Genomic DNA, 12,207 nt, shown 5'->3' on the forward strand with positions numbered 1-12,207 from the left:
CAGGAAACATTTCCTATCTCATCAGGTATCAACAGTATTGGATACTTTAAGTAAACGACAGTTTGTACAGGGTTTGGGCCTTATTTTTCTCACTCTTGGTGTAATATGATACAGTCAAACATATCTACGGTACCCGCTCGAGTGACTTGAAAAATAATTCTCACAGTAGACAGAAGGGCACTATAGGCAGGATTCTTCATGCTTGGGTTCTTGTCAAAATAATCTAAGGAACCATGCATCTAAAAGGTGCTACAGTTGCGCATGCCAGGAGATCCCTTATGCATAGGTGGTCCCCAGCAAAGGTTTAATGGTATCACATTCTGATAGCACACTCCAAGTTGAACAGCAAAAGGTTATGATGCAAGTTGTCTGCTGGACGATTATTCCGTAACTTTAATTTTGAAGAAAGGACAATTATCACCCACAAAATGACTTCCAAAAGCTCGTTAGCATTCTCTCAATTACGATAATCTAATTAAAACAGGACTGACCAAGTATCGATGGCCGGCTGATTCCTTATCGTGTGATAAGATACATTCTAACACACCGATATAAGATACTAGTATACAGATTCATGGTAAGACTATTTGTTACCTTCGCGACGAATGGTTTCGTCGAGAAGGTTATGCGACGGTGCTTGTCTGTGTGTCTGTTAGTGAACAGAATAAGTCGAGAACGCCTGGATGGTTTGTTGTCGTAGTTGGTGTGTCGGTGTGTATGTGGCAAATCTCAAGATGATTAGATTTTGGGCGAAGTGTTTTGCATAATTAACGAGAAAAGTGTAAAAATGTGTTCAATTGTATGCTTTACTATGCGTTCTGGTTGCGACGGGGATATTGATACGGGTAGATTGGGGGCAAAGTTGGTCATGAGGGGTCATGAGGGGTCATGAGGCAGGCAGGAAACGTCAGTTACATGTACTGCAGCTGCCAGGGACAAATTGGCTATCAGCCAGCTGTAGGGCAGATACAAGAGATAGGCTTGCCCATGCAGTAATGCTTTAAAGCACTAAAACAAGGGCTCAGAAAAGGATTCACCTTAATTGCAAGCCCCAAAAATTCTTATGCACCAGAAAGCCACATCTGTCTACTTTAGAATCATGCAAAGAAAATAGACAGTTGACCAGCTCGTTCTCTCGTAACAGCTGACAGACGAAAACAATCGTCAACTTTGACCTACTCCCAGCCTGGAAGAGTCCACTCGGAGCATGTGAAACCAAACCACAAAGATATCTCCTTACACCAATTAAAAGACTGAAACATACAAATTTTGACCAAAGTTGGATATACACGGCCTTATATGAGTAAGAACAGTCATTAATGCAGTGCCACAGCATGGGAATACCGAGCATGTCTGTGTGTCTGTTAGTGAACACGATAAGTCGAGAATTCTTGGAAGGATTGTCTTGGTATTTGGTATGTTGGTAGGTCTCGATGAAACCTGAAAATGATTAGATTTTGGGCCCCCTATCGGCTTGTTACGGTACTGCAGCGGAACTTCATGTTATGATATCTCGTGTTGTGGACATGCTATGGAACTGATTTTTAAGTGGTAGATAGCTCGTTGGGCAGAGAGTAAGTGGTATAGGCTTGGGCCCCCTAGCAACTTTTTTGGAACTGCAGGGGTAGGTTTTGCCTCAGACTTTGAAAGGGAATAACTCAAGAAGGGCTTGATGGAAGGTCATGATTTTTTGCATGTACATAGCTTGAGCGATGATGTACATGATTGGATACTTATTATGCAAATCAGTAACTAATTTGCATAATTAATGAGGAAAGTTTATACATTCATCAATTTCCATGATAGGACTCGCAAACATGTGACATATGTAACTGAGGAAGAGAGAAATATTAATAGATATCAGCTATGCAAATGAGAACCTCATTTACATAATCAATGAGAAAATAATATAACTCGAGATGGGCTTGATGGATGGTCATGATTTTTGGTATGTAGATAGCTTATGTGATGCTTTGTATGATTGGATGATAATTATGCAAATCAGATTATAATTAATGAGGCAATTTTAAAAACCTGCTGTGTTCCATGATATGACTATTCAAATATGTGACATTTGTAACTGAGGAAGAGAGGAATGTCAATAGATAGAAATTATGCAAATGTAGGCCTAATTTGCATAATTCATGAGAAACTACTATCATTCCATACTAGTAAATAACGGCAATTTCATACTTGTTGCATTTAGAAGTTGTGTGAATGTGAACACCATTGAATCAAATTATGCTAATAAGGAGCTTATTTGCATTATTGATGAAAAATGTTAGCATAACCTTCTTTGTTAAGCTCATAATCATAACAAGGAGGTTTGGACAACTTATGTTATTTGGGTGAGGAGGATCAACTGGTATGATTTTTGATTGATGAAAAACACTCCTAATACGTCAGTCATAAAGGTCAAAATCATTTCGCGAAGGTATGAGGTCGTAGAACTCTTGTTGTCTATATAAACAACCGAAAACTGAAGAACGTACAATTGGCATTCCGCATTCTTACCTCCCAGCAAGATCCTTTTCTTCATCAATTACCCTCAGGGCAGGTTGTAGTCTTGTGACCGTCCCGTGATAGTCTTATGACCTGCAGACACAATTCATTAGCATGTCTTTTGTATCATAATTGACTTTTAATCAACTCACCTGTAAGGAATACGCTGTGACGTTGTCTAACCTGTAATTACCTATAAATACGGCGTTTGTCGTTCTACTTCCATCAGACCAGAAAAGTCATTCCCTCCGTGTGTTTAAAGTTGACGGGGCCGCGTATTTCTCGAGTGAAAAATCATGAAGTTCCAGGCAGGAAGTTTGTGTGTTCTAGTTGCTGTTGCGTTGGTTGCGGTGTTGCCGAGCGCAAGGTGTGGGGTTCTACAAAAGCACAGACGCGATACCTTCTATTACGACGGTGAGTGTGAAAAATCTGTTCCTAGCTCTTTTTTGGACAAAAAGTCTGTCAGCTCGATCTACTAACATTCAATTCAATTTACTTTTGAGTAAAAATACTATATGTTGTAAATTCTGCAGATCTATAATTTTGCTTTCTGTAAGGATGCCTTTTTTGCTATTGTAAGGGCAAATCGTAAAGTACTGATCGATCCACTGTTAGCTGTATGGTTGTCATGAAGAAAAGAAATAAGCGATGGTACCTTGGGCAACAATTCCTCCATTTTCTGATTTTGTCTTTTCTGTTAGATGGCAACAGAATAGTCGAGTTCAAAATCCGGGAAGAAGCGAACCCCGTATACCTCCCGGAAGCCGACGAATCGACGCTGTCGCCAGCGGAAACGACACCGGCAGATCCCACAACGGTAAAAACGACCACTGCGGCAACCCCGCCGACAACCACGGCGACAACCACCACCACGACCCAGCAAGCGAACGCCACCACTACCAGCGCGGCTACTACCACCGTTCAACCACCTGCAATTGTGACCACCACCGCCCAACCGTCAAATGCGACCACTACCGCCCAGCCGCCTGCAAATGCGACCACTACCGCCCAGCCGTCTGCAAATGCGACCACCACCGCCCAGCCACCTGCAGCGACAACCACCGCCGCCCAGCAAACGACGACAGCCTCGCAACCACAGCCTCCCCCCGTGCCCCCCAAGCCGGCCGCCCGAGTAGCCTTCTCCGTCGCACGGCTGTCGTCTTTCGGGCCCTCCAGGCGGGACGAGATCCTGCCGTACGACCACATGTACAGTAACGCAGGGGGAGCGTTCTGCATGCACACCAATACCTTCACTGCACCGTGCGCAGGTAAGATCATGTTACTGAGTCGGCATTTCTCTAGGTATACAAGGAACTGAAAAAAGCTTGTAAAAAGTAATGGGTTTCTTTAAGATTTTCAGCGTAATGTAGATATGTTGGTTATGTCGGTCAATAATCAAAGCGCTCCTAAAGATGATATGAAGGAAAAGTACTTGTAGTGATGGTTTAAAGGTACATTCTGCATTTTTGTATTAAACATAATAGCGACTAGTTCTCTACGTCTTTTGCAACCCCCATGTTCGTTCTCACACGTACAGGGACATATCAGTTCTCGTGGAGCGGTCAGAAGCGGTCGGAGTTTAAGATGTACCTGGGGTTGTACAAGAACGGCGAGGAGATGGCCGGAGTGTACGCGGATGACATCGACCCCGCAAGGTTCCCTAACCTGAACCCGCAAACCGCCTCCAACACCGTCATCTTGCATCTATACGAGAAGGACGAGGTTTGTTGAAAATCTTTGATTTTTTTAAACTGTTGATATTGATAAGTTGATTTGTAAACTTTAGAAACTGGTCGACTGCCAATGGGACGAAAACTGTGGTGTTAAAACATTCAAATATTTGTAAGAGAAAAATACAAATTCAGCAAACATTTCAACCTGGTCTAATGCCTTTTAAATCTATACCATGTCAAGAATATTAGTAATACATTGCGTCTCGGAGATTTTCTATTTTCAAGCTGCTTATAAAATCATGGTGTATTTTACACTGTGTTTGCACAACGAATGCGTTGGCCAAAGCCCTTTCGACGGAAATAATTATTCCATGGCTGAATTTTCTAAACCTCCAAACGACACTTCTTGAGAGAGAATACATTTTAGTGCACGTGAGAGATTTGGCAAGCTGCTATCTCAAAAGGCTACATTCAAAATACGGTTTCCTTCCTCGTGGTATTAGACAACTACTAATTTCTGCACTAATGAACATACGTGCCCTTTGGCTACGTACGTTTTCAGTGACACTAAAGCGGTGACCTTTGAGCGACCAAAAATCTCATTCGTAACGAATTTCATTGATGAAGATGTGTTTTTTGGACGTTCTGCAACTGTTGACTCTCAAATAATAATCATTCAGTTTTCAAAGTCATAGGTCACACAAATCTAATTTCGCTCGCTCAAGGGTCTCCATCCATTGGTTACTACATATGTAACCTGAATCCAAGCAGATGTGTTTTCTCAGCGTAGACGATTTGTCAAATTTGTGCAAACATGCCTAATTTGTTGATATTGACATTTTCTCTCAGGTGACAGTCGTGATCGCCGAGGGGGCACAAACCTTTAGCAACGACATCGGCAAATACACCAGCTTCTCCGGCTTTCTTCTCTTCCAAGACGACCCCGAAGCCTAGACGTCTTCTGACTACAGAACTTCTTGACAGGCAACGAAGCAGTACACATCGTATACGGTTCAAAGTTGCAATTTTCCCCCAGAAAGTAAACGAAAATGGAGGAATTTTCCCTGCTTTAAAGTTATATCGATATTGTTGAGCTTATTGTCTAAGTGTTACATTTTGCTGGTGTGTTATGCCAAAGGGTTATACAGATACAGACAATTCGGGAAAGGGCCCTTAAAAACTAATCACGTAATGAAACATGTACTTAGTCTCCATTTTGATTGACAACAACTTCAAACGATATTCAGGGCCCGTTCATTTTGATTGACAGCACTTTCAGGCAATTTGTGGCCAGTTACGTACATGTAATTAAATTCTTCTTAGTTTTCAAACGAATTCGTCTGTCATATATGTTTTAAGACGTTTTTATCACGCGTTAGATGGCTGTATGTTAAGAATTAGCATATGGGAACAGAAGGTTTACTCTCTTTGAATAAATCATTTGATGTTTGAACTAAAGCCCGGTGTCTTTGTACCTGTTTAATCGTGTGGCATGAATGCTTTACTGTGGCCAGAGGGCACAATTAGTCCCTGTCACATGTCTGTCTTCAAATGTAGCACAAACAGGTGCAGAGGGTGTTATCTAGTTGAAGGACTCGACACACTTTTCTTTCTCTTAACCTGCAGTTTGGGAAATACATGCTATCTGCAAAAACCAACACGATAGCATTTTGTTCCTGCCTTTCCATAACCTTCTACAACAAATGAAGTATTTTGTGTCTCCTTGCATAACTTTGTAATAGTTTCAGTTATCCAGGCTTTTTCATTTGCATGTTGCTTTATCCATGTAGCTAAACTATTGTTTACCATACCAAGTCTGAATTTTTCTAGCCTGTAGAATTACAAGTTGTTCAAATTTTTATCTCCCCATCTCTGGAAATGATAAGAAAAACTGCTGACTAAGAGAAAGAAAGATTGTAAACTGACAAAGCAGTGTGTGCTTATCATGAAAAAAAAAAACAGTATAAAAATGATTACATATCTACACACACAACGTAGTTCTGTCTATAAAAAGACCATTTAATTATTACAAGGGAAGTATCCAAATGCCATACAAATGACATGTTTAATTCTGAATTTGTGTTTTATTATGACACTTAAGGCATGTTGAGAACAGATATGACTTTGAAACACTTTTTGATAACATAGCTGCATTCCGTTTTCTATTCTAAAAGTTATAGGCACTGTTTTCTTCCAAGTCGTCTCGAAGGCTGCCATCTTGGAACTCGTCGCCCAACTTCTGGTACCACTGCAGGTTCATGGCTCGCATGTGTTCAGCATGGGAGTGCCGAGCTTTGGCAGCTACAGGGACTGATTTGCTATAAACAACATAAAAACAACCTTTTGTTAATCAACTAGAAATTTTGTATGTTATACTTTAGGTTGATATCAACATTTCCAAGATCAGATAAAGCATTAAGCTAATACCACAATTTTAATGAATGAAACCCCAAATAGAAGTGATCTTGCGCAAGAAAAGAGGAAACTAAGAATAACAATGGATGAACTGTATTCAACACAGTTTGAAAAATGATTCTACCATAAATTTGAGAAACTTGGCTAATATAGGGTAAATCTTGAAATGTTCATGGTGGTTTCACTGTACAGTCGTCACTGTGACCTCTCTGTTGCAAAGATTTATAAATTACGGTATGACACTGCGAATGTAGTACTACTGACGAAAGACAGTGGATGCTGTCTGAAACGTCTGACTGTTTCAAAATCTTATCCAGTTGCTTGAGTAATTATTTTTGGTGTATCTTACTACCTGGATGTCTAACTTTCATCAACGTAGTACTACTGTACTTACAGAATTGTTCCAACTGCAGAATGAAATCCTTGGAAACGAAGATGAATTCTCAGTACTTCCTGTAATCATGGTATTTTCCTGTAGCTACTACACACCTTGAGAAGAGTAGGATGTCCTCCTCTGTTGCCTCCCCAAGTTTGGGAGCAGCTATCATCATCTCAGCATCCGTATCCAGCGCTGCCAACAGCACTCTTCTCCTTACGACATAGATAAAAAAGAAGGAGGAACATGTATTAGACTGAGTATTGTTTTTGATAGGTGTGTGTGTGTGTACATGATGTATGTCAACAAGGGTGTGACCTAGTTCTCATGGTTGGATTGCGGTGGTATTTGGTAGGTGAGTTGGTCTTGTGAGCCCAAAGATGCCCTTCTTTTCTGGACCTCCTACTAGCAGCACTCCCTGGTACTAAATGTATTCCTGTTTCTTATCACACATTTAAAGATGAAATAAAGGTACAAATTCAGGTTAACATAGGCCAGTTATGAGAGAATAGACTACAAGTATGCATTCACCAGCACATATTCAAAACTTTATTGCTCATGTTATAACTTCACTCTTGACTGAGTAATCCTAAAATTGCAAGTAAAATATACAACCAGGCCAAGAATTTTTCAGATCATCAAGGTATGTATTTAACCACATGTAAAGCTTTGCACATTTGTTTACTTAAGAAATGATGTGTTTTGTGTAAAACATGGGGTACTATATAGACATGTCAAAGCTGTACGAAAGATAATTCATTTCTACCAACCTTTGGTCAGCTTTCAGTGATGCAGCTCTCCTCATCATGTGCGACGCGAGCACCGTATGTGCGTTCTCGTGTTGCTCCTTTAACTTTTCCCGCGAGATGCCGTGTACCGCGTGCATCTCGCGGTACTCGCGTATCTTTCCCTGAAGCTCCACTCTACGCGAGTCGCTCAGCTGTTGTGAGAACATGAACGACTCGTCCAGTTTCACTCGGCGCCGTCTTTCCAGCCAGAGCCGCACCTGTCGCTGGATCAGGGCCGCTGCACGGTACTGGACCCGGCTGCCTTTCTCTGTCTGTCAAATATAAGGATTGAAGCAGCTTGTGTTAGAATATTCAAATATTCAAGACAAGCACTTTTATAAACTAGAGTAGACTACCAGCATAGTTATTTTTAAACATTAATAAATGGGGTAAAATGGCATCAAATGATATATTTGTAGAGTAAACAGCTATATGATTATAGGGTTTTGTAACTTTTGTTTCTGTATCAGATTTGTTCAAATTACAATCCATTTTTGTTCACATCCTTTGATCCTTTTTTCATACACTGTACCACACTCTGTTTGTGTACTTTGACTTTGAAAACTAAATAAAATAATGACTCAAAATATGGAAAAAGATTGCAAGTTGCAACCTACAGGCCATTGATATTACAAAAAGAAAAATTTTACTTTAAAGTTTAATACCTGGAACTTTTTTCGAGAGTTGTGTCCTCTCCAGATCTTCTGAATCTTGATGGCGGCACTTTTTTGCTGCTGACTGATGTGTTTGTTGACTTGTGGAGCCGGCAGTGACTCCATCAGGTACAGTTCCTTCCTCCGAGCCTCTCGCAGAGCTCGCTGACGCCGTACGCGCAGCTGGTGCTTCAGCTCGGCCTGCTGCTTCTGTACTGCCTGTTCCTGCTCCTTGTTTGCTCGCTTCTTCCTGAAACTCCGCTGTAGCGTCGACAGCGCCTTATTAGCCTTCTTGAGTTGCGTTCTCATCCGATACCCTCGGTACATTGCCTGAATCTTCCTTGCTGCATCGTGCAGCTTCTGTGACTCGACTTGTTCTACGGTTCCCGCGTCAAGTACCTTAGTCAGTTCCCTCAGCTCTTTCTCGAATCCCTTTCCTGACCACTTACCCAGGAGAGGTCGCAAACCCTTAAATCTTGCGCAGAGGATTTCTACGATAGTTGGATGCGCTTCAGTCATGTCTAGGATAGTCCTTGTGGCCGATCGTCCTAACGTACTGTCTGTGCTAGCCGAAAGTTTGTACACAAATTCATCCAAAAGACTGAACAGGAATTTCTCCTCCAAAGTTTGTAAGGCGGTGGGGTTGGCGTGGACGGCATTCTGGATCAGCGACATCACGCTACGAGAAGTCTCGACGTCGTCCGTCAGCAACATCTGGAGGAGAAACTGGGAGTGAAGCAAGTGACCAATCAGAGCAGGGATGGGGCTGATGAGCCAGCTGATGGTGTCCAGGACGCTACGGAAGTCCTTCAGCAGCTGGAGTTTGATCAGCGAGGACGGGTCCTCGATCTTGTCGTAGCGTACCTGGATCCTACGCGACAGGATGAGGAGGTTGTCCGTGGCCGACGGTAGCGTGAGGTCGTAGAACTCGTTGGCTTCAGGAGGGTCGAGTCCGGCGCAGCAGGTACTGAGGATCTGGGAGAGTTTAACTGCTGTGGCCCAGCCACCGTGTATGGTGGAGAAGTCCTGCTTCAGTACCAGGACCAGAACCTATAAACAAATAAACATCACAGTCAGAGGGAAATTAGTAGATATTGATTTATATTGTTCGAGCCAGATTTAAGCAAAATATTACCCTACAGTACCATCCTCTGTAGTAACCACTGGCTCAATGCTTGTCGCTTGTTATCAAGCTACTTGTACAAGCATTGAGCCAACAGTCACTATGGAGGATGGTACTCAGGCTAGCAATTATATCACAGACAAATGTAATGTTAGTACTTTACCTGCAATAAATCGTAGGTCCAGATGTCTAGTCGGATCTTGCGTGCGTTCGGACTCCCAGCTGGGGCCATATCCAGGATGTCCCGCAACTCCAGCAGTAATACTGGCACCTGCAAGGGAGCAGCTCATATCATTACTGGAATGTAGTCTTGTGTGTTACTGTACTGTACTTATGTGTGCATCTATTGTGTTTGTTTCTGAGCGCGCCATCATTGTGGGACTCGCAGAGCAGTATGGGTAAGGGGGTGATGTCGGACATCTCTGATTTCCTTGTTGCGATAACCTTTACAGTGATCATGAGAAGCAGTACTAGTGGTAAACCCAGAGGGTGAAGCATATGCATGATATGAGGCAACAAATATGACAAAAAATTTGACCTGATCATCTGATGTGAATAAATCTTTTAATCTTTATTCGTTTAAATCAAGATGACAGAAATACACATAATATCATACAATATTAAATAAGAAGCTTTACCTTTTTGTCCGGTGAATCAGCAACTTCTGCCGCGAGTTTGAGGATCCTGCCGGGATCATAGTCTCCCAAGATTTCCGCCGCCATCGTCGAGTTTTGGCCTGGAAATTGATCCGCGAGCTGTCAGGCAAGAAATCCGGAGTCATATTCATCCAGGGTGAGGATAGACTCAATACTTGGAAAAACCATTTCTCCAAGTTGCTCTCTGCCGAAAACCCGCTGTCCAACTCAACCGGAGTGTCAATTTCCCCAGTGTTCAACATGAACAACAACATCAGTTGCAACCCTTTTTCACAAAATGAAGTAGACATTGCCCTTAAGCAGATGAAACCAGGGAAGGCTCCTGGGCTTGATGGCCTACCTTTGGAAGTATGGAAACTCCCCAAGACCAGTGAACGTCTCACATTTTTCTGTAATCAGACCCTAGCCGGTCACAGACCTCCAGAGTGGGGTCGTGCAGGTATTGTACCTGTTCCAAAGAAAGGAAACTTGACACTTCCTGACAACTATAGAGGAATTTCCCTCACCCAAGTGGCTGCAAAGGTCTACAACCGCCTTATACTGAATAGACTAAGACCCTTCATCGATAAACTACTTCGTCCAAACCAAAATGGATTCCGACCTTCCCGTTCAACATCAGGACAAATCCTGGCTCTCCGTAGGATTGTGGAAGAAGTCCAGAACCACCAGAAAGAAGCAGTTCTCATATTCATTGATTTCAAAAAAGCTTTTGATTCTATTAATCGTACTACTATGTTTGAAATTCTGTTAGCATATGGCATACCAACCTCAATAGTTAATGCAATCAAAATCATGTATGACAACACATCTGCCACAGTTCTCACCCCAGAGGGGGAAACTGACTTCTTCAAGATTGACACAGGGGTCTTACAGGGCGATCCCCTCGCACCTTTCCTTTTCATAATCGTTCTGGATTATGCACTCCGCAAGGCCATCAACGCCGATGATGGCCTTACGCTACAAAGGAGACGGAGTTCCAGGCACCCAGCAGTGGTCATTTCAGACTTGGACTTCGCAGACGATATTGGTCTACTCGAGGACACTATCCAAGCTGCACAAGACCTCCTATATAGGGTGGAATGTGCCACTCAGGAAATTGGCCTCTATCTCAATTCCTCAAAAACCAAAGTGATGCACATAAATCCAAGTGACCACCCTCAGGCCTTACTAGCCAAAGATGGGTCCACTATTGAACGGGTTAGTGACTTTAAGTACTTAGGCAGCTATAGTAACTCTGTGTATGATGTCAATGTTCGTATTGGCCAAGCCTGGGGTGCATGCCATGCCCTAACAAAGGTATGGAAAGCCCCCATTCAAAACACCACAAAGCAGAAAGTATTTAAAGCATGTGTAGAGGCTATTTTGATTTACGGTTCAGACTCATGGACACTAACTAAGTCTCTGTCCAAGAAACTGGATGGTAACTACACCCGTCTGCTTCGTTATGCTCTGAATGTACCCTGGCAGAGTCGCATAGGAAACAAAAAACTGTACAATGGACTTCCCCCGATCTCTAGAACAATTCAGAAAAGAAGACTGGCCCTTGCTGGCCATGTAGCACGTCATGAGGAGATGGCTGCCAAAGTTCTCCTCTGGGAACCTGATGCAAAGAGAAAAAGGGGACGACCGAACCTGACACTTAAGAAAGTCTTGGAGGAGGAGGTTGGGTTAAAGGACTACAACCTGCTAGCCGCCATGCTTAATAGAAATGCATGGTTAGACATTGTGAATGGCACCTCGTATGAGGACGACCTGAACTGAACTGAACTGATCGTCGAGTTTTAGAAATGTTTTTAAATCGACCGCCTATGGCTCGAACAAGATGGGGAGGGGGGCAAAGTTATGGTGACTAAATATTTCCTAGCTTATAAACCTTCTGTCGACACTCGACAATGTTAGACTGGGTTTACTAAGATCTAGGATGAGGCTCCAAACGCTGACCACGACTTTATCAAAGACAGTCACGCTTTTACAGGAGAAAAACCATCACACTTCGCTGTGTCGAACGTTTGACAACATTT

The 12,207-nt window shown here is 42.5% G+C and overlaps 2 protein-coding genes across 2 annotated transcripts; one reads left to right on the forward strand and one right to left on the reverse strand.

Moving 5' to 3' along the window:
- Positions 1 to 2,713: 2,713 nt before the first annotated feature.
- LOC136445488 (C1q-related factor-like) lies at positions 2,714 to 5,633 on the forward strand. Its single transcript, XM_066443519.1, has 4 exons — positions 2,714 to 2,916; positions 3,204 to 3,770; positions 4,040 to 4,224; positions 5,025 to 5,633. Exons 1-4 carry the CDS (start codon positions 2,799 to 2,801, stop codon positions 5,127 to 5,129), a joined length of 975 nt encoding a protein of 324 aa, XP_066299616.1. The 5' UTR covers positions 2,714 to 2,798; the 3' UTR covers positions 5,130 to 5,633.
- A 537-nt stretch (positions 5,634 to 6,170) lies between these two features.
- LOC136445473 (IQ calmodulin-binding motif-containing protein 1-like) lies at positions 6,171 to 10,257 on the reverse strand. The gene is made up of 6 exons (XM_066443518.1): positions 10,169 to 10,257; positions 9,694 to 9,801; positions 8,420 to 9,457; positions 7,737 to 8,026; positions 7,080 to 7,181; positions 6,171 to 6,493 (listed from the first exon to the last, which is right to left on the reverse strand). The coding sequence occupies exons 1-6, from the start codon at positions 10,250 to 10,252 to the stop codon at positions 6,343 to 6,345; spliced, it is 1,773 nt and encodes a 590-aa protein (XP_066299615.1). The 5' UTR covers positions 10,253 to 10,257; the 3' UTR covers positions 6,171 to 6,342.
- Between the last annotated feature and the right edge of the window lie 1,950 nt (positions 10,258 to 12,207).

Source organism: Branchiostoma lanceolatum, chromosome 1 (assembly GCF_035083965.1).
Source record: "Branchiostoma lanceolatum isolate klBraLanc5 chromosome 1, klBraLanc5.hap2, whole genome shotgun sequence".
Taxonomy (NCBI): domain Eukaryota; kingdom Metazoa; phylum Chordata; class Leptocardii; order Amphioxiformes; family Branchiostomatidae; genus Branchiostoma; species Branchiostoma lanceolatum.